The sequence below is a fragment of the Cynocephalus volans genome, chromosome 1 (assembly GCF_027409185.1).
Source record: "Cynocephalus volans isolate mCynVol1 chromosome 1, mCynVol1.pri, whole genome shotgun sequence".
NCBI classification, from domain to species: Eukaryota; Metazoa; Chordata; class Mammalia; order Dermoptera; family Cynocephalidae; genus Cynocephalus; species Cynocephalus volans.
The window spans coordinates 107,580,411-107,602,907 of NC_084460.1; the positions used below are offsets into that span (position 1 = coordinate 107,580,411).

The 22,497-nt window shown below is 38.6% G+C and overlaps 1 protein-coding gene across 6 annotated transcripts in view; it reads left to right on the forward strand.

Annotated features, from left to right (window-relative positions):
* YEATS2 (YEATS domain containing 2) overlaps nucleotides 1–22,497 on the forward strand; it is a 97,339-nt gene that overhangs the window by 57,056 nt on the left and 17,786 nt on the right. For 5 of the 6 annotated variants that reach the window (XM_063101453.1, XM_063101456.1, XM_063101458.1 and 2 more), the window contains 6 exons: nucleotides 4,283–4,541; nucleotides 5,952–6,113; nucleotides 7,693–7,892; nucleotides 8,870–9,028; nucleotides 16,421–16,597; nucleotides 18,822–19,005. In XM_063101453.1, the coding sequence (XP_062957523.1) occupies nucleotides 4,283–4,541; nucleotides 5,952–6,113; nucleotides 7,693–7,892; nucleotides 8,870–9,028; nucleotides 16,421–16,597; nucleotides 18,822–19,005 (1,141 nt within the window). The remainder of the gene's footprint in view (nucleotides 1–4,282; nucleotides 4,542–5,951; nucleotides 6,114–7,692; nucleotides 7,893–8,869; nucleotides 9,029–16,420; nucleotides 16,598–18,821; nucleotides 19,006–22,497) is intronic. The other variant, XM_063101457.1, reaches the window with a different exon arrangement.

A 22,497-nucleotide genomic window follows, 5' to 3' on the forward strand; every position in this document is an offset into this window, starting at 1 on the left:
GTTTAATTTAGAAACATTCTAAAATTTCAGTGAAATACAGAGAATAATATAATTAATAACCACATACCCTCCACCCTGAAATGATATATTCATATTTACTTCAGGGTTTTTTTTCTCAAAATAAAACATGACCAATAAAGTTGAAGTCTCCTTTGTTCTCAGAAGCAACACTATCATGAATTTGAAGCCTAGTCTTTCAATCCATACTTTTATTATGTAAATATATAGCCATAGAAAACATGTAATATTGTTTGTGTTTTGAACATTTACATAAAAGGTATTTATACTTATGTTTTTCTGCAACTCCCTTTTCACTCAATATGGGTGTATATTCTTTCAAAGTCTGTTTATGCTAATATATATATAGCTCTAGTTCATTCATTTTTACTAATGTATATAATATTACATTGTCTTATACCACAGCTTATCCATTTCTCTATCTGTAGACATTGAGTGTTATATGCCTTAGGCATTACGGTTGCTAACGATTATTTGTAACTACAAATGATGCTACTTTGGACATTTTTGTATATGTTCCCTTGAGCACATATCTAAAATTTCTTCAGGATATTGTATTAGTCAGTTTTCAGTTGTTTATAACACAGTACTTGAAACTGGGTAATTTATAAGAAAACAAAATTTATTTCCTACAGTTTTGGAGACTGAGAAGTTCAAGTCCGGGGGGCACATCTGGTGAGGGCCTTCTTGGGGGGAACTCCGTGGAGTTTGTGGTGATGCAGGATAGCAAGGAGGGAGAAGAGCACTTTCTTGCTCTCCTTATAAAGCTACCAGTCCACACCCGCAATAACTCATTAAACCATTAACCCATTACTCCATGAATGGATTAATTCATTCATGAGAGCGTGGTTCTCATGATCCAGTCTAAAAGCCCTGCCTTTCACACTGCCACATTGGGGATCGGGCTTCGAACATGAGCTTTAGAGGGGACAGATATTCAACCCATAGCAGATATATTCTTAAAAGTAGAATTCCTACTACATGGGCTGTGAGAATTTTTTTTTTTTTTTTTTGTCTTTCTGTGACCGGTAAGGGGATCGCAACCCTTGGTGTGGTGTCGTCTGCACTGCGCTCAGCCAGTGAGCGCACCGGCCACTCCTATATAGGATCCAAACCCGCGGCGGGAGCACCACTGCGCTCCCAAGCGCTACACTCTCCCGAGTGCGCCATGGGGCCGGCCCAAAATTTTTAATTTTAGTAGGTATGCTAGTGCCTCTCTGGGATGGTTATATAAATTTACCTTTCCACTAACAGTTAACCAAAGTTTCTATTTCCTTAAGATCTCTAGCCAATTCTTGGTGTTATAAGACTTTTTAACCTTTTTTTTTTTTCTTTTGCCAATCTGATGAGTGAAAGAAAAGTACTTCCTACTTTGTTTTTTGCCTTTAGAAGGCAGATTGCTTGCATTTTATATAATCTTATTAAAGTTTTTTCATTTAGTTTCAGGTGAGAGGTTATTTTTATGATATAAAGAGCTAGGGAGTGGGAAATGCTACCCCAGTTTGCCATAAATTAAATAGTTTCTTCTAACTTATCATCCTGTTTACTTCATTTTAAAAGAGCTCCATAGTATTTTCTTACTTGAAAGAGTTCGCTTTACTTTCAGAACCAGATATTTTTAACTTTCATTATTTGGGTACTGGGGTCTTTTTTAAAAAAAATCCAGTTAAATATTTTTCTCGCTTAAACTTTTTCCTTTTTAACTGAGTGTTTCCCTTCAAGGAGAGGAAACATTAGGAAGAGATATACAAAAAGATAACTTTTTTAAAAAATTGGTTGGAAGAGATGTTGCCGTGGTATATGAAATAATAAATGATGTAAACTGTTAGGAGTTAGATAAAAAGAGTAAATGATTGTGTCAGATGGGGATAATATAGGAGAGGTTACTGAAGAGGGTCTATTTAAAAGTATCTAGTGGAGTGTAGGTCCGGGGGCCCAGGCCATGGAGCCAGGGACTGGACCCCCTGCCCACATCCAGGCACACTGCCAGTGCCAAGGAACGTGCCAAAAATGTCACCTCCATGTGTGGGTGGCCCACCACAGCCACCACAGTAACCACTGCTGCCGCGAAAGTAGCTAGACATCACAACTGCCACACAACAACACCACACAGATGGTCCACCAGCCACTGGAGTGCATTGATACAAGGAGAGTCACCAGCAGAGACCAGAGAAAAGAATAGGATGTCTCTCCACAAAGCCCAGTCTAGAGTGACAGAAGAAGCATCTGCTCTGCAATAATATTGGGGGACCTGAACACACCTCTCAGCATTGGACAGATCATCTAGGCAACAAATCAACAGAGTAACCATTACTCTTTCAGAGGGAGAGAAGAAATCTAGGGTTTTCTGTGGTGGGAAGGTAGAGGGAGAAGGGGGATAGGGAGAGATTGGACAAGGGGCATAAAGAATAATTTGTAACAATATACATATTAGTAATATTGATTTGATTAACATATGTCAGCATTGAATCCCAAAAATATGTACAATCATGATTCAGTAAAAAATAAATATAAATAAATAAATAAAATTTAAAAATAAAATAAATGAAAGTATCTAGTGGAGTGTATAGTTCATATATGAAAATTTTTATTGTGTTTTTTATAATGTGAAGTTTATTTCCAGTGGTGGTATTATGGATTTACTTACTTATTTGTTTTTGTTTTTTTAATTTATTTGTTTATTTGGGTTTTTTGTTAAACATACATGTGGGGTACAATGTTGATTTTCAATAATTCTGTAGAATGTGTGGTGGTTAGATCAGTGTAGTTAGCTTTTCATCATTACAGCACTCAGTCATTCTTTGTGTCCACTGACCAATTCCTCATTATCCCCCCTCTCTCTCCCCTCCCCTCCCCTTTTCCACCTCTAGTTTTCTAAAAGTTCAACGTATTACTGTGATTGTTGTTTCTTTCTTTCTGTCTCTCTTTATTGTTCATTTGTTGATTTATGGATTCAGCTCCCAGTTATGAGTGAGAACATGCAGTATTTTTTTCTTTCTGTACCTGGGTTGTTTCACTTAGGATGTTTTTCTCCAGGCTCATCCATGTTGTTACAAATGATAGAATTTCATTCTTTTTTATGGCTGAGTAGTATTCCATTGTGTATATATAACACAATTTCCTTATCCAGTCATCCATTGATGGACATTTAGGTTGGTTCCATAGCCTAGTTATTATAAATAGAGCTGCAGTAAACATGGGAGTGCAGGTATGCCTTCAACCTGATGTTTTCCAGTCCTCTGGATATATCCCTGGGAGTGGGATTGCTGGATCATTTGGAAGTTCTATCTGTAGTTGTTTAAGGAACCTCCATACCATTCTCCATAATGGCTGTACTAATTTACAGTCCCACCAACAGTGCAGGAGGGTTCCTCTCTCTCCACATCCTCGCCAGCATTTGTTATTTCAGTCTTCTTTATAATAGCCAGTCTGATTGGGGTGAAGTGATATCTCAGAGTGGTTTTGATTTGCATTTCCCCTATGATCAGTGATGTTGAGCATTTTTTTCATATACCTATTGGCCATTTAAAATTATCTAAATATCCAGTAGTAGTGAAATGTTTACATAGATTGTGGTATACCTATTCTATGTGTTTTTTTCCTTGACTTATTACATTTTCAATTTACAATGGGTTTATTAGTACTTAACCTCATCGTGAGTTGATGAGCATCTGTACTATCCTTTTTGGGGGGTGGGTAGCTGGCCAATATGGGGATCTGAACCCTTGACCTTGGTGTTATAACATTGTGCTCTAACCAGCTGAGCTAACCAGCCAGCTTCCTTACTCTAATATATTGCTACTTGGTCATCTAAAAATGTTTTTGAAAAATAACATTGGAAAATGCTTATAATATTGTGTTAAATAAAGTTACAAAACTATATGTACAGCGTGATCCCAATTCTGTGTTTTAAAATGTACATTAGAAAAAACTGAAAGCAAATGCATTAAAAATGTTGAGATTATTTCTGGATAAGTAGAATTTTTTTCTTCTTTATTTCCCAAATTTTCTATAAAAAACACATATTACTTTATGGTCAAAGAAAGTTATAAAAATTACTCAACGTTAAGACAACAGTCTTTAACACTTTATTATTATAATATTCAAAATGTAAGGAATACTGCATTCCTAGATGACCCCGCTAGACTCCATGTATCATATCTAGGCTTTTTCTTTGTTCTTTGCCTTTGTTCTTCGTACTTGTGCTAAGAGCTCTTGAAGGAACTGAAAGAAACACTGTTGCACTCTCCTCTATTTTGAACAGGTTGTTGGGGTGCCAGTTGGGTCTACTTTACCGTCAGCAATGAAACAGGCTGTAGCAATCAGTGGTGGCCAAATCCTTGTAGCCAAGGCCAGCTCTTCTGTTGCCAAAGCAGTTGGTCCAAAACAAGTTGTGACCCAAGGAGTTGCCAAAGCAATTGTGAGTGGAGGTGGAGGAACCATTGTTGCTCAGCCAGTGCAGGCCTTAACCAAGGCTCAGGTCACTGCTGCTGGCCCTCAGAAGAGTGGATCCCAGGGTTCAGGTAATATACTAATTGGGGATCTTGTGTCCAAAACTCCCCTCACAAGCAGTTTTATTGAAAGTATTTGATTCTGCCCAGGAACGCCTAGTAGACTGATGCTATAAGAAGTGCAAAAACATTTGTTATTGTTTTTAATGGAATGTTTTACATAGAGGTCTATAAGTAGTTTGCTTTAAATTTTATACACACACACATATATATATATATATATATATATGCAAAAATAGTAAAAATAGAGGGTATTTCTTGATACTGCTTTCAGGTCTAATGAATAATTCTCATCTGTCCTTATCCCCACTTTGGGTTGTATTTCAGACTTAAAATCTTGGTATGGTCATTTGCCAGCAACATTTGGAGATACCTGATAAATGCATTCTCTACCACACAGAAGTTTGAATACCTTGAATATATTTTAGGCCCTGATGTGTTGTTTCTGTGAGGTCATGAAAAGAAAATACCTAAGACATTAGATGTTTACTTATTTTTGAAGGTCTTGCTGAGGCTAGAGAATTGTTGCAGTGAATTGGAAGGATAGAAAGTAACGGATATCCAAAATAAAGATTTCAGAAGAAGTGCAGTTGCTGGTGATTACAAAGTTCATGTTGTGGCATTAAAAATGAGTATTTGAGATGGATTGGAAGAAATGATCTTTGGAGTTTAGAAGATCAAGCAGCTGGGAAGCCAGAGAATTAAAAAAGTTATCTACAGTGTCACTGAGAATGACAGTCATTAGCATAGAGAGCAAGACTTTGAATCAGGAGTCAGTCTTTAGCAGATGAGTGGAGATGACTGGGAGTTCAGTAAATGACAGCAGAAAACAGATGGATAAGGTAGTGTAGCGAGGCAGATGCCTCAAAGGAGCCAGGGGTTTTTTCAGGAGTGAGGGGTGGTCTGAAAACCAAACTGAAGGACAGAAAGGCTCTTCTCCCAGTCCTGGCCCTCTGATGGTAAGATAAAGAGCAATCCTCTTAGCTAGGACTGACTAGTTTAATCCACGACAAAAAGGGTGAGGTTTCAGAGGCTGTCATGATCAGTAGGGATTCCTGGGGGGCAGGGTAAAAGAGTTTGGGAGGAAGGAGTGAATGAGAGTAAAAAGAGTCACTGTTAATAATTACAGTGGACAGAGGTGTAAACTAGAACTGTTCTAGGCAAAACCAGGACATATTTACATACAGATATAAATTAGTTTGTGGCAGGCTCTTATGGTTTGTAAATTACTTTTTAATTAGCAAGATATATAAGAGTATCAGCTGTTAAAGCGTTGTGCATCTAGGAAATAAGCTGTAAGTTTACTGTTTGTGTTTTTAAATAGGTACTTTATCAGTTCATATTTTAATTTTAGAGAGTGTTGCCTTTAGTTCCAGTTTATCTTACTGTTTTTCCTTCTGTTTTTTCCCTTTACCCTTTTAGTAATGGCCACGTTGCAGCTACCAGCCACTAATTTGGCCAACTTGGCAAATTTGCCTCCTGGCACTAAACTCTACCTTACCACCAACAGCAAGAATCCTTCAGGAAAAGGAAAACTGCTTTTGATCCCTCAAGGAGCCATCCTGCGAGCTACCAACAGCGCTAGTTAGTTAAATCATTTGGTTAAGTTATTAAATCATTTGGTTCTTGGGTCCCTGGGTATGTTCATCTCGTCCTCCTGAGGGGCAGCTCTTACCTGGTTTAGAGCATTTCTGTAACTCTGGTGGTATCAATTGCCCAAATGGATTCAAAACATACAGATAATTCAACTAGAACTGAGTTGAAATAATAGTCTTAGGAGGTGACACTATTATTTTGGGCTCCTGTATTCAGAGTTTGGGGTCAGGGACGAATGCCACTAGAGAGTTATGGATATTGAGGCTGTGTTGGGAGACCGCTGTCCTCATGACCTGTAAATGAAGAGTTCTTCCTTTCAGCAGTATCTGAACGTTGTCTGGTGATACCTGAGGGAAGGTCCCTCTACTTCCAGTAGCTGGAAGTCTATTTTCATTTTAAAAGGGATAGGAAGAGAATTGAAACCAAGTGTCTCTGCTTGCCATTATTTCGATGTACTTCTTAAATTTGCTAGGCGTGGAGATGGAAGGAGAAGTACAGTCTCAACCTTAGTGAGTACATCTTAAAGCCCCGAGGAGATTAGGTACTTCATCTAGAGTTACATAAACTTTTGCTTTATTTAGAGAGAAACAGTTTGGGTGGTGTTGAAAGGAAAGGGTAAATGGAACTGTTTCCCTGTGAATCAGAAGTAGAATGGTACAGCAGTCAGGTTCATTAGAAATTAACCACCCTTGCCAAAATGCAGTGTGTAAGCTAATTGTCATTTTGTTTACTGTGATGAGTCATTTTTGCTTTCTCAGCCTGGTATTTTTTCCTCATACCTAAGCAGTGGTATGTCAAAAAACAGGACAATGTACATATTCCAGAAGTCATCCAGAGAGATACTTTGATTTTTGTGATAGTCTCAGGGTCAAAGTAAACCATTGGGAGGAAATCTGTTCCAATAATAATCACTAGAATTAAGGTGGGGAAAGAAGTTGAACTCTAATATTAATTGAGTGAATATTTGTAATATAGGTAGTTGTGTACATTATCTCACCAAAGGGAAGTAAAAAGAGTCCATATGCTTTGAAATGCTAAAAAAGAAAGTGGGACCCTGAAGTCATTGTAAGTGTGAGGAAAGTCTTAAATTTTTCCCAGGACAGGGGAGACAGAAAATAGAGAGTACTGTAAAATTACACAAATTGTAAATTTTAGCAATTCCACTGATGTTGAATCAGATGCCAGAAAGTTTGGAAGCACCTGAGTAAATTCTGTGTTGATTAAAATACTTGGCTAGAAAATGTCAGTATCAGGCTCTCTTGATCACCTACAACTAAGTCAAAACACTCGTCAAAGATAAGTTCTTCATCGTACTCAGAGCTGAAATACAGTCAGCTGCCATTCAGTTGATAGTAAGTAGATTTCAAACCTTATCTTCAGACTCTAGGAAGCTCCCCTCACTCTTGTCGCAGAGTAGGTAGATTACAGAAGAGGAGGAGGAGAACAGGAAAGGAGAAGGCATGGTGCTGCAAGGGAAGCTTCTCTCCAGGCTCATTTGTTTTGTTGTTGTTGTTAAACCTGTGCTTGATACTTGTTGTGATGTTGCTGTCATTCATTGTATTTTCAGACCTCCAGTCCGGCTCAGCTGCTGGCAGTAGCGGTGGTGGTGGTGCAGGAGGAGGAGGTGGTGGAGGCTGCAGTGGCAGTGGTGGAGGCAGTGGAGGAGGTGGCGGCAGTGGAACAGGAGGATCTCAAAGCACCACTGGCCCTGGAGGGATATCCCAGCACCTGACTTACACATCTTACATCCTCAAGCAAACTCCCCAGGTCTGGTCATTTGTGACTGATCTTTAAATTCATTTAGTGATTTGATAATTGCCTTTAATTATAACTGATTTGCCTTTACACCTCTGGGATCAAGGGTCAATACTAACATTTTAGCCGTGTTATAAATCTGTATTATTTTGGGTTTGTTTTGCTATGAGACAAGGAAATGGAGATTCAGAAATACTTAAGTAACTTATTGAAGATCTCCCTGCTAAACTAATGGTAGAGTTTGGGTTTAAACCCAGATCTTTCTGCCTCAAAGAAAGATTTCTACTATGCTAATTATATCCCAAATCCATGAGATAATAAACAGTATTAATGTACAGTTTAAAATTTGCTCTTAAGGGGCAGGCCCGTGGCTCACTTGGGAGAGTGTGGTGCTGATAACACCAAGGCCACAGGTTCGGATCCCTATATAGGGATGGCCAGTTATCTCACTGGGGAGAGCATGGTGCTGACAACACCAAGTCAAGGGTTAAGATCCCCTTACTGGTCATCTTTTTAAAAAAAAAAAAAAATTGCTCTTAGAAGGGAGTAACCAAAGACAGAGTATCAAGTTGTGGTATTTGGAGTTAGGTTAGATTTGATTAGGAACAGTTTCTGCCTTTTTTCCCCTTGTCACTGAAGTCTCGGCTCTCCTCTAAGGAAGGTAGTAGAATTTTGGTTCCAGACATGCTTATTAAGGGTGGATAGTTTTTAGTCTGAGTGATTAAATCCAGCTTTGAGGACTGGATTGCAAAACCTGAGTTTCCACCAGCCTGCTCTGTACCACTGTGCAAAATTTTGAGAAGTGGGGATGACTATTGCCAGTGACACTTAGAGCAGATCTGTTCTCTTCAGTTATTTTGACTGAGTTGCACAATTGAAGGGGAGAGTATTATAGTTTATAACATGAGGACTTGCAATGTATAGGATCAGAGCAGTTCATTTGAATTAACAAATTACTGGTTAGTTCCTTATATTTTTTTCTAACTTAGGGCACATTTTTAGTTGGCCAACCGTCACCCCAGACATCTGGGAAACAGCTGACTACAGGGTCGGTGGTCCAAGGAACGCTGGGAGTCAGCACATCTTCTGCACAAGGACAACAAACATTAAAAGTTATCTCTGGACAGAAAACCACTTTGTTTACACAGGTAAATACGCACACACACACCCCACATACGTGGTGATTGTGGCATTTATTTACATGTTTACTGCTTCTCTCTTTCCAACCTTAAAGACATTAAGGTTGCATAAGAAAATCAACAATAAAATACTATAGAGAAGTAAGAATAAATCCTGAGGTTTGGGAAAATACAAGGGTGCTTCAGAAAGTTTGTGGAAAAATAGAATTAAAAGATAATACAAATCTTGGGCTGGCTGGTTTTAGCTCACTTGGGAGACTGTGGTGCTGATAACACCAAGGTCAAAGGTTTGGATCCCTGTTCAGGCCAGGCCAGCCATGAAAAAAAAGATAATACGAGTCTTTCCATGAACTTTTTGAAGGACTCTTGTATAAGTGGAATGAGAAAACAAAGTCAGGGGTTATTCAGATATACAGACAGTAAGATCCTGTGCAGTTAATATAATGAGATATAAAATTGACAGCAAAAGCGAAATGAGAAGCATGGTCAGTTATAAAAACCATGGTATTTGTAAGAGAAAAAAAAATACAGAGTATTTCCTTAGAAGAAACAAAGATTTTCTTGGCACTTCACTGTAAAATTTCTCTGTAGGGATTTCATATAAGAGACCCTAAATAGTGTTTAACAGGCAATTCCAGCCACAATATCCATACAGTGAGTGCTGTACTGGGTTTGGAGCATGTTTCTGCAGCATTCTTTAGTATATGCCAAAAAATAATGACAGGGTATTTTAACTGGGTGAGGGATATGATAATCATCTATAGGAAGATACTATAGCTAGATCTCCAAAACTTACCAAATGAAACAAAGGTACAGAAGGATATATATAGTATGACATCATTCATCAACAAACAGTATATTTTCTGTGACTGTGTGGAGACCAGCATTCCTCAAAACATGGAATGATTATTAGATTTTTGTCATGCTTTTTCTGTGTCTGTTGAGATGACTGTATGGGGGGTTTTATTGGTTTGTTTTTTTTTTAGTTTGTCAATAAGGAAGATTACATTGATTTGTTAAACCAACACTGCATTCTTGGAATAAGCCCTACTTGGTTGTCATGTATTACCCCTTGTTAATATTATTGTTGGATTTTTTTTTTTTTTTTTTTTTTTTTTAAAGATGACTGGTGAGGGGATCTTAACCCTTGATTTGGTGTTGTCAGCACCACGCTCAGCCAGCGAGCTAACCGGCCATCCCTATATGGGATCCGAACCCGGGGCCTTGGTATTCTCAACACCGCACTCTCCCGAGTGAGCCACGGGCCGGCCCTTGTTGGATTTAATTTAATAAAATTTTGTTCAGAATGTTTGCAAAGTATATTGGTCAGTATTTTCTTTGTAATTTCTTTCTGGTTTGGTTTTTGATTTTTTTGTTTGTGTGTTTTTGGTTTTCTGCCTGTTTTGGTATCAAGGTAATTCTGGCCTCATGAAATGAATTGGAATCTTTTCCCTCTTTTTTGGAAGGGTTTGTATAAAATTGTTATTATTTCTTCCTTAACTATTTAGTAGAATACAGCAGTAAAATCATATCGGCCTGGAGTTTCCTGAGGTTTTTAACCGCAATTTCAATTTATTTAATAGTTACAAGGCTGTTCAGGTTATTTATTTCTTCTTGAGGGAAGCATGGTGGTTTCTATCTTTAAAGGAGTTTCTCCATTTAACTGAGTAGTTGAGTTACTGGCATAAAGTTGTTCATAATATTCCCTTATTACCCCTTTAATATCTGTAGTATTTTTAGTGATGTTCCCTTTTTCAGTCTTTATGTTGGTCTTGATTATGTGTCTTTTTTTTTTTTTTCTTTATCAATCTAGCCAGAAGTTTATCAATTTTATCTTTTCAAATTACTGGTATTTGGTGTTCTTTAATACTAATTTCCTTTTGGCGAGATGTTCTTAGCTATTTCAAACAGATATGAAGCTCCACACTTCAATTTAGGCAGTTCTTTTAAATCTTAACACATTCCTTACCTGCTTGTGTTGCAGCCACTAGAGTGATTTCCTCCCTGTTCTGCCAGAGGTGGGACAATTACTGTCATCCCTCCCTCCTCGGAGGAACTGGCTGTCTTTAGAGTTCAGGTCTGGTTACCTTGAGAGTTCAGCTCCCTACAGTATGATTCAGAAATATATACATGATGTTATAGTTTATTCAGCCTTTTCTTGTGAGAGTAGGAGCAACATGCTTTATGGCTGTCTGCATCTTGTGTGGAAGCAGAAGTCTCTGACCAGTGGATTTTAATGTAGTAGAAGAGCATAATTGATATGGTTTCAGATTATATAATACCCCTAAACTTGAAGAAACTTCCACTTGTTAAGCTGGTCTGTCATCAAGGAAGAATAACAACACTACTTGAAAGGGCTATTAAAATCGTTTTCCCTTTTACAACTATATATGTGTGTGTCAAATTTTCTTCATTTAATTTAAGCCAACATCACACACAGGAAGAAGGAAGAGGCAGAGCCAGGGCATGGGGAGCACTGGAAACAAAACAGAACTGGCTGCTCTTGTCATGGTAACCAACTAGTCCCCCTTTTGGTTGCCACGGGGCTGTCTCTTGCCTTTCACTTCTACCGTCTTCAGATTTAGTGTTTCCACATTTCTGTGGCAGATTCTCCCAGTGTGTCCTATGTAGGGCTTTTATCATTTGTTAGGGCTGTCTTCTGTAGCCTCTTGTTTGTTTTCATAGTTGCTTGTCCGTCATTGGGTGTCTCAACTAGTTTTTGAGCTCAACCAACAGAATGCATTTATATATTTTTGTCTTTTCTATCATTTTTCTGGATTTGGTGCTGGGAGGAATATTGCAGCATATGCCTAGTCTGCCATTCTCAAACTGGAACAGAAAAATATAGTGATCAAAATTAAGTTCCACATTAAGATGAAATGACATAAATATTTATGCATTGAACCGTATGGCAGCAACATACATAAAGTGCAGGTACTATTAAGAATATGAAGAGATTTGAATAAAACTACAGTCATAGCTGAAGATTTTAAGTTGTCTCAGAATTTAGATGATCAAATGAATACATCCTGTTACAAAGGACTTAAATTAGAATAACACTATTAATAGGCTTAATTATGTATCTTTCAAACACAGAATACACATTTTGCTTTTATGCCTATGGAGCATTAACAAATTGATTATGTACTTGGCCACAAAGAGAATCTTAACATATTCCAAAAGTAGCATATTGAATATGCCTCATTCTCTTAATAAAAAACTCAAATCAGCAATAACCAAAAAAACCTTGATATTAAAATACTCTCCTAAATTCTTAGATCAAAAAGAAATCAAAATAAATTATGGATTATTTAGATCTTTATATAAATGACAGTTTTATTAGTCAGGGTTCTCAAGAGAAACAGAACCAATAGGATATATAGAGATATACAAGATGAGACTTAACAGGAATTGGCTCATGTGATTATGGAGACCATGAAGTCCCTTGACAAGCTGTCTGCAAGCTGGAGAACCAGGAATGCTGGTGGTGTGATTCAGTCTGAGGTTGGAGGCCTGAGAACTGCCAGGGATGGGGATAAGGTTTCTGGTATAAGTCCTAGAGTCTGAAGGCCCAAGAACAGGAGCTCCAAAGTCTAAGGCAGGAGAAGATAGACATCCCAGCTTGAGAAGAGAGGGAGAGAAAAATTGCTCTTCATCTGCCTTTTTGTTCTATTTGGGCCCTTACAGATTGGATGATACCTGCCCACACTGGTGAGGGTGGATCTTTTTTACTCAGTCTACCAATTCAAATGCTAGCCTGTTCTGGAAATACCCTGAAGTAACATTGTACCAGCTATCTGGGCATCCCTTAGCGCACTCAAGTTGACATAAAATTAACCATCACGAGAGTACTTTCATATTAAACATATGGCTGCAACCCAAAAGCATGCTCCAGAAAATTCAAGCTTTGGGAGGTTTCCAGTCAAGATGGTGTAATAGACAGTCCCCAGTGTCACACTCTCCCACAAATCAACTAATTTACGACTATAAAAAAGCAATAACAGCCAAGCTAGGGCCACTGGACCTCAAGGGAAGAGGAGGAGAGACCTACGGAGTGCATGAAGATGGGAGAAGCCACAACGAGAGAATGAAAAAACCGCTCCAACTGTTTAAGGGTGGAGCTGCTGAATGCACAGAGCAGGAGCTGGCAAAAGCCGCAGCTGTGCCCTTCAGTTGAAGTTGCTTGGAGGCAGCCCCCAGGCCAGCAAGACCACTAATAGGTTGCCCATGGACCCACATAGGAGCGAGGAGCCACAACAACTGAAAGAAGGAGCCACTCAGAGGCCAGTGAGTCATCGCAAGGGACCAGAGCCCGTCCCATCCTATGGGAAGTGTTTGGAGCACAAGCAGTGGGGGAGATGGGCCCACCTGGAGAACACTGGGGCACAGCAAGGACAGCTGACTGGCCCCCCAATCAGCGAAGGATCACTTAGAGGAGACTGGTCAGGAATGCAGAATTGCACGGGGTGCAGTTTGATGAAAAGACTCAGGCCCAGATCAGAGTTTCTACACAACCAAGGTGCACTGGGTCTCTGGAGAGCTGGAAATACCTATAAAGTCAACCATTAAAACTTGAGCTCTACAAAAAGCCTTCCCTAGGGAAACAGCAGCAAAGCAGCAATTTAGTTCAACCACACAGCTCAAGTGCTGGTCGCCACAGGAAGTTCCCCATTTTTAGAGGTAAGCAAAGGACAAAAAATTAGCTCTGGCCCAGGCACACTGCCAGCGCCTTAGGGCCCACCCAGGGACCTGAGGTATGGAGCCAGGGACTGGACCCCCACCCCCCAACAACCAGGCACACCGCCAGCTCCTTGGGGCCTGCCTGAGGTCCTGAAGTATGGAGCCGCAGACTGGACCCCCTCCCCTCCCACAACCAGGCACACCTCCATCGCCTCAGGACCTGCCCAAGGTCCTGAGGCATGGATCCGGGGAACTGGACCCCTCCATACAACCAGGCACACCTCCAGTGCCAAGGAGCGTGCCAAAAACATCACGTCCCTGTGGGTGGCCCACCACAGCCATCGCAACAACCGTGGTTGCTGCAAAAGCGGCTAGACATCACAACCACCATGCAGATGGTCCGCCAGCCACTGGAGTGCATTGACACGAGAGTCACCAGCAGAGACCAAAGAAAAGAAGTTGTTTCTCTCCTCAAAGCCCATTCCAGAGTGACAGAAGCAGCATCTGCTCTACGATAATATTGGGGACCTGAACACACCTCTCAGTATTGGACAGATCATCCAGGCAACACATCGACAGAGTAACTATAACTCTTTCAGAAGGAGAGAAGGAATCTAGGGTAATTAGAGGGGGAACAGGGAGGGGAGAGATTGGACAAGGGGCATAAAGCATAAGTACGATTTATAACAATATATATGCTAGTAATATTGATTTGATCAACATATGTCAACGTTGAACCCCCAAAATATGTATAATCAATTAAGATTCAATAAAAATTTTTAAAAAGAAAATTCAAGCTTTAAATATTTTTTCCTTTAGCCCTGCATTCTTTTATTATTAAGGTATAATTTATATAAAATAATACACAGATCATAAGTCTACTGCTCAGTGAGTTTTGACATACGTATATTCATGCAACTATATCCCAATCAAGATGCAGAATATTTCTGTCACTCTAAACCATTACCCTCATTTCCCTTTCCATTTTTTCCCTATCATCATTTTTCTATTTTTTTCACCATAGAATAGCTTTTGGTTGTTCTTGAACTTTATATCAAAGGAATTACATAGTATGTACTCTTATTATGTCTAGCTTCTATTCAACGTACTGTTTTTGAGAGTTGTCCATATGTGTATTGATAATTCATTCTTTTTTATTCTTGAGTATTTTGTTGTATGACTTTATTCTCCTGTTGATGGACGTTTGGATAATTTTCATTTTTTCAGTGTATAAATAAAAGGGCTATAAACATTCTTATTCAGATCTTTGTGTGCAGAGGAATAGTTAGGTCATAGGCTAAATACAGTATATGTTTATAAGAAATTGACAAATGGTTTGGTAAAGTGATTGTGTCATTGGACTCTCACATCCTCACTAATGGGGAAGATCATCATTCTTTTTAATTTTAGCCTTTTTTTTTTTTTTTTTTTTTTTTTAAAGATGACCAGTAAGGGGATCTTAACCCTTGACTTGGTGTTGTCAGCACCACGCTCACCCAGTGAGCAAACCGGCCATCCCTATATGAGATCCGAACCCGTGGCCTTGGTGTTATCAGCACCGCACTCTCCCGAGTGAGCCACGGGCCGGCCCAATTTTAGCCATTTTTGTGAGTTTGAAGTGATATCTCATTGGGGTTTTAATTTGCATAAAATTCCATTGCAAATTGTGCCATAGCTGTTACTTCTGGATTCTAATTATGACTTCTCCAGTTAATTGCTATGTGACCCTGGTAAAGTCACTGAGTTTAATCTCCTCTTATCTAAGACAGGACTAAAATCTACCCTATGTTTATAGTTAATGAATAAAATGACATATGGATGACATAAGATACATACAAGTGCTTTCTGCCATTCCTGGCTCCTGGCACATAGTAAGCTCTCAGAAACTGATAAATGAATGGTATCTACTTGTGGAGTGCATTCATGTTGGGTAGTAAACAGTTATTTAGACCAGGGGTCAGCAAACTATGCCCAAGGCTTTCTGTTTTTGTAAATAACTATTGGAACACAGACACATCCATTTCATGCTATAATAGTAGAGCTGAGGTGATGCCACAGAGATCCAATGGCCTGCATAGCCAAAAATCCTTAATCATCAGATTTACCAAAAAAAGTTTGTTAAGCCTTGGTTTAGACCACTGAGACTAAAAATTGTGAATAATTCTCCAGTACTAAAATGCTAAGTCTTTATCTAGTCTAGAGCACCGTTAACTTACCCATTTAAGTCTGGACCTGTCTGGGTTTGATTTTCATGTTTAAAAATTACATGTACATTTAAGAGCACTTTGGACTCAATTATTTTGAAGACAAATGGCCTGGTATCTTTGAAGACACTGCTGTAAATGCATTCATTTATTTGTTCTATATTAGATGTTAAGGAAAATTTATTTGTAGGTAGCAGGTCCTAAAATTTAGAACTTGTCAGAAGGTCACTTTAGGGCTGAGCCCGTGGCGCACTCGGTAGCGTGCTGCGCTAGCAGCGCGGCGACGCTCCCGCCGCCGCGGGTTCGGATCCTATATAAGGATGAGCGGTGCACTCCCTGGCTGAGCGCCGGTCACGGAAAAAAAAAAAAAAAAAGAAGGTCACTTTATATAGTTTTGATTAGCAAGACTTTCTTAGATGTTCTCCAATTCTTGGGGTGTGTCTTACATATAGATAAGGAATAAATTGTGCCTATTAACTATGACAGCACTATTACTTCTATCATTTTGTTTCTGCAGGCAGCCCCTGGGGGACAGGCATCTCTAATGAAAATATCCGATAGCACCTTGAAGTCTGTGCCAGCCACCTCACAACTCTCCAAACCTGGAACTACAATGCTGAGAGTAGCAGGAGGGGTCATCACAACTGCCACTTCCCCAGCTGTGGCCCTCTCAGCAAATGGTCCTGCACAACAGGTGAGAATCAGCATGACAATAGAAAATCATAATGCAACATGATATTATAAACATAAAGAAGATATATCCATCAGGCACACCAGTGGACCTTCTTTAAATTGAAATGTCTTTTTTTTGTTAGTTGAAATATAATTCACATACCATAAAATTCACCATTTTATAGTGTAGAAGTCAATATTTTTATTATAGTCACAGAACTGTGCAACTATTATTATCATCTAATCCCAGAACATTATCATTATCCCAAAAACAAGCCCCATACCCATTGGCGGTCACCTCCAAATTTCCCCTTTCCCCCAGCCTTGGGCAACCACTGATCTCTTTCCTGTTTCTATGGATTTGCCTGTTCTGGACATTTCATATAAATGTAGTCACACAACATATGGCCTTTGGTGTTTGGTTTCTTTTGCTTAGTGTGAGGTTTTCAGTATTCATCCATGTTGTAGTGAGCACCAGTACTCCATTCCTTTTTATGCCTGAGTAATATTCAGTTTTATGGATATATACTACGTATTGATTGTCCATTCATCAGTTGATGGACCTTGGGGTTTTCTGCTTTTTAACTATTATGAATAATGCTGCCGTGAACATTAACGTACAAGTTTTTGTATAACATGTTTTCATTTTTCTTGGCTGTATACCTAGGAATGGAATTGCTGGATCATAGGTAAACAAAGATATGTTTAACATTTTGAGGAGCTGCCAAACTGTTTTCCCAAGTGGCTGCACCATTTTAGATTCCCACCAGCAATGTTCCAATGTTTCTGCATCCTCGCTGGTGCTTATTCTTGTCTTTTTTTGTTTTGTTTTTTTTGGTTTTTTTAAATTATCATTAGCATAATAATGTAGCCATCTTAGTGAGTGTGAACTGCTATCTTGTGGTTTTGATTTGCAATTCTCTAATAGCTAATGATATTGGGTATCTTTTCAGGTACGTATCGGCCATTTGTATATCTTTGGAGCAATGTCTTCATCCTTTGCCCATTTTTTAGTTGGATTATTTATCTTTTTATTATTGAATTGTAGCAACACTTTATATATCCTAGATATAAATCTTACCAGATTTGCAAAAATTTTCTCCCACTCTGAGCTGTCTGTTCTTTCTTGGTGGTATCTTTTGAACCACAAAAATTTTACATTTTGACGAACTCCTGATTTACCTATTTTTCTTTCATTGTTCTTTTAGTGTCACATCTAAGAAACCATTGCCTAATTCAAGGTCACAAAATTTAAGCTTGTGCTTTCTAAGAATTCTATAGTTTTAGCTCCTACACTTAGGTCTTTGACCCATTTTGATTTAATTTTTGTGTATGGTATGAGGTAGGGGCCAAACATCAATCTTTTGTATGTAAATATCCAATTGGTCTAGCGACATTTGTTGAAAAAACCATTTCCCTCTGAATTATCTTGGAACTTCAAGGACTTTTATGATCTGTCTTTCCTTACTTCTCCAGCTTCATCTCCTGCAACTACTACTTCTCCTCACATGCCTCTTTACTAGTTGTACCACTCTACTTTGCAGCTCCTTGAATACCATGTTCTGTCAGCCTCTGACTTTCCACATACTCTCCTTGACAAGAAATACTCTTTCTTCTCTCCCTTTCTCTGTTTCAAATCTTGACAGTTCCCCTAAAGTACTGTATGTTTTACCTGAAGCTTTTTCTAGCACCCTCCCTTTTCATCTCTGGGCAGAAGCATTAACTTTCCTCCCAATTGTATTGGTGCCCTTGTACCTGCCAGTGCATTCCTCACACTTTGGTGACCTTCTTCACCTTTTGATGGCTTTTATCTCTGAGCCCTAGCATTTAACACTATGCCTGCCATGTAGTAGATGTTTGTTGAATGAAGTGACACTTTAAAAGATTGTAGTGAGTTTTTAATAAAGGTCATTTTATTCCATTTTCTGAGAATATGTTTTCCTACTTTTTTGGTGTTGAAATACCCTTTTGTAAAGTGATATAATAGGTGTTAATTTTTTTAATGTAGTAATCCCCTATGATATTCCCTCGTTTTAAAATTTTTCAATTTTCCTGGTCTGTGAAATCCAAATGTACAGAAACCACTGAATCAGATAAGCACTCTTTTTTAAATGGCATGACATTTATTAGATAGGTAATAGCAAGTAATAGATATTTATTGAGTATGCTATGTGACGGTGTTTGTTCTAAAGAAGTTACACTGCTTCCTTCTTAATTTCCTTATTTCTGACTCTGTGGGTGATCAGTCTGAAGGAACATCTCCTGGTTCATCATCAGCTGTCAGTTCTGTAATGAAAACTTCTGGGCAGCAGCAAGTGTGTGTGAGCCAAGCCACCATGGGAACCTGCAAGGCTGCTGCCCCTGCTGTTGTCAGTGCCACGTCCTTGGTATCCACACCAAACCCCGTCTCTGGGAAAGCCACGGTATCAGGTCAGTTGTGTCATGGTATTACTTCTCTCTCTATTTCTCCTTTTGAGCTAGAATATTTTTGGAAGGTTTTAAGCATTATTTTGTATAATAAATTAGTAAAAGTAACTAACCCAGTAACCAGGTTAGTATATATACTAATATGTACTTATATATTTAATTAATATACGAGGATACTTCAAAAAGTTCATGGAAAGATTTGTATTTTAATTCTGTTTTTCCACGAACATTTTGAAATATGTCCATATAGCTGCTTTTTAAGTAAATTATATTTAAAATTTACATATACATTTTTAAGTCTAAGACTTTTTTTTTTTTTTTTTTTTTTTTGGTCCTTTTTGTGACCGATAAGGGGATCGCAACCCTTGGCTTGGTGTCACTCGCACCGTGCTCAGCCAGTGAGCACACTGGCCATCCCTATGTAGGATCCGAACCTGCGCGACGGGAGCGCGTCTGCGCTCCCAGCCCCGCACTCTCCCGAGTGTGCCACGCGGTCAGCCCTAAGTCTAAGACTTTAAATTTATCATTTAAAAATTGTTAATTTATAAATTTATAGATTGAATAATAATTTTTAAGTGATACAATAAAACCTTAGCCACTTGGGTATTTTAGCTGTATTCATAATGTAATTTGTGGAGAGTTGAGACTTTGCTTTCTCTTTAAAGTACTTATTTCTTTTTTTTAATGATCAATTTTGAATGGAACTTATAGTAAAACAGGTCATACATTTCTTTGCTTTCATAACCAAAACATAGAAAGTATATATTAGCCTTGATGATTCCAAGTCATAATTTTTTTTTAACATTAGTTTTTATATTGGGTAGTGTTAGGGTAATATGCTTGAGGTCTGGTTAAGATGTATGCTATCCTTATTCCCACACTTTAAACAGCCCCAGAAAAGTATTCTTTTTACTTCTTTAGGTAACATAGAGCATGAATCCGGAGGCCAGATTGCCTTACTTGAAGTAACCTTGCTTTAATTTTTCAGCTCTAAAATGAGGTTGATTATAATGCCTACTTCATAAAGTTGAGAGGCTTAAAAAAGTTAATATATAAATGCTTAGGATACTGTCTGGCGAATAGTGGCCATTATATAAATAATCACTGCTGTTATCATCATCATCAGTGTCATCATTTTTGTCATTAGTCCATTATCCCTTATGTGAAAATCTAAAATCCAAAAAGCTGTGAAAGCTGAAGATTTTATTATTCATAACTAATAGGGCAAAATCAGAACTCCATTGTCAGTCTATTTTTGCTACTTAATGTGAATCTTCATGTGTTTGGGCACAGAAGTATTCATGTATTTGATTATACATTATGATGTCCCAGATGCCAGGGGACTGGTACCAGTTTTGTTTTCGTTTTTCTGCAATTATGTATAAATTGATACTTCCGTAAAATATAATAAAAATGTCACAGCAATGTCAAACTCTTAAATTCTGAACACCCTTAATCTCTATATTATCTTGTTACAGATTGATAACTAGTTTACCAGCTGGCCGTGGTCTACAGAACAAAACTGAGTGTCACTAAGATACACATACACACACACACATACACACACACACACTTTACTACCTTTGCATAAGAGACTATGGCAAATGATGTTGTCGTTCACTATTATTACTACATTTCATACATGGCTTCAAACCAAATCTTGTTCGCTTTTTGGATAGAGAGCAGAAGATTAAGTCTGCTATGTTTTTCCCTTGATTCCCACCTCCCAGTTAAAATTGACCGTGTTCTATTTTAAGGAGTGCTTATTAACTCCACTAATTGAATATTTTATTTCACACTCTTCGTTAGGTACTGGAGTAGAAATTGTGGAAATAGAAGGAATTATTATTATCAGTGCCCTCCCCTCTCCCATTTTCTGATCAAGTTCTTAGCATACAGTAAATGAAGTCTCTCAGCTTTAAGTTCTAGGTTCCTGAGATGCTGCTGATGAAACTTTCTGTATAACATTTTCATAAAAGGGTCAAACTATTTCCTACTGGCAACCAGCAATTTTTTAATTAAATTTATTATAAGCTATTTTAAACAGGGTTACCTTTGGGATTAAAACAGAGTGAACCAGGGAATGTGTACTAGGAGAAGAGGTCAGAGCATGTAGGGCCTTTGCAGGTCATGGTAGGAACTCCCAGCTCTTACTCCAGGGGAAGCCACTGAACGGTTTTAAGCTAAGGAGTGCCATCCTCTGCTTTACCTTTGTAAAAAGACCTTTGGTGCAGCATTAAGAGTAAACTGTGGAGCCCAAGATAGAAGCAGGGAATGGACCAAGAAGTAAGAAAGAAAATTTGATGATGTGTCAGGAAACTACATCCAGCCTAAAAGGAGTTTCAGAAAGAAAACAGAAAATAACAGGAAGGAAATGATCCAGGAAATCAAACAAGAATTTTTCCCAGAAATGAAGGTCGTGAACTTCCAGGTTTGAAAGGTGCAGTGTCCAGTTGAATGAATGAGAGATGGCCCAAACCCAGACACCCCAGATAAAGAGAAGATCATAAAAGTTGCAGGGAGAAAAAGAAAACATTCCTGAAATTGCATTATCTTTGAGCTTCTCAATAGCGATGTTAGAAGCCAGCATACTGCTTTTCAAAATTCTAGGGTAAAATTACTTTCTGTCTAGATCATTACTGAGTAAGGGTAGAAATATTTTCTGACAAAGTTTCAAATGTATTTTCTATCCAAAAGCATTTCTGTTTGTCTGAATCTTCTGTCCAACAACATTACTAAAATGTGTTTTACCAGAGTGAAGAGGTATAAACCAAGAAAGAAGAAGAAAACAGAAGATTCAACATAAAAGGAATGTAAAGGGAATTCCCAGGGTAACAGTAAAAGAACATTCCCAAGATGAGAAGTTTGTGGCAGGCCTAGAAAGCAGCAGTCCAAATTGGAGCAGATCAGAGAGTTCGCAGAAGGATATCTCTTATTAAAAATGGGACTGTAAATTGTGTAGGAGATTTGACTGGGGAGATTTGCATTAAGGGATGCTTTACAGAGTTCTTGAAGGAGGTGGCAAGACTTAGTAAGATGTTGAAAGAAAACTAAGCAAATGAAAGAGGAGGAAGTTGTTAACTCCAGAAAATAAAATGTAATCATGGTATACTTCTTTGTTTTTCGTTTTTGGGTTTTTTGGCAGCTGGCCGGTATGAAGATCTGAACCCTTAACCTTGGTGTTGTAACACTGCACTCTAACCACCTGAGCTAACTAGTCAGCCCTTGGTATACTTCTTTGGATCAACAGGGTATACTGGAGCATAGGGAAGAGAAAGTGTAAGTGCCTTAAAAGAGGCTTATCTACCCTAATAGTAAGTCAGTAGGTAACATGAAAAATTGATGAATGAAGGCCTGCAATATATACATTCTTTTAAGACTACTGAGGTAGTAGACCGGGAGCAGCTTGCGCCGGGTCAGGCCTGGCCCAGGGGCTGAGAGCCAGACTGCGATGCCATGGCCCTGTTGGGGGACAGACTTGAGGAGGATGAGTCA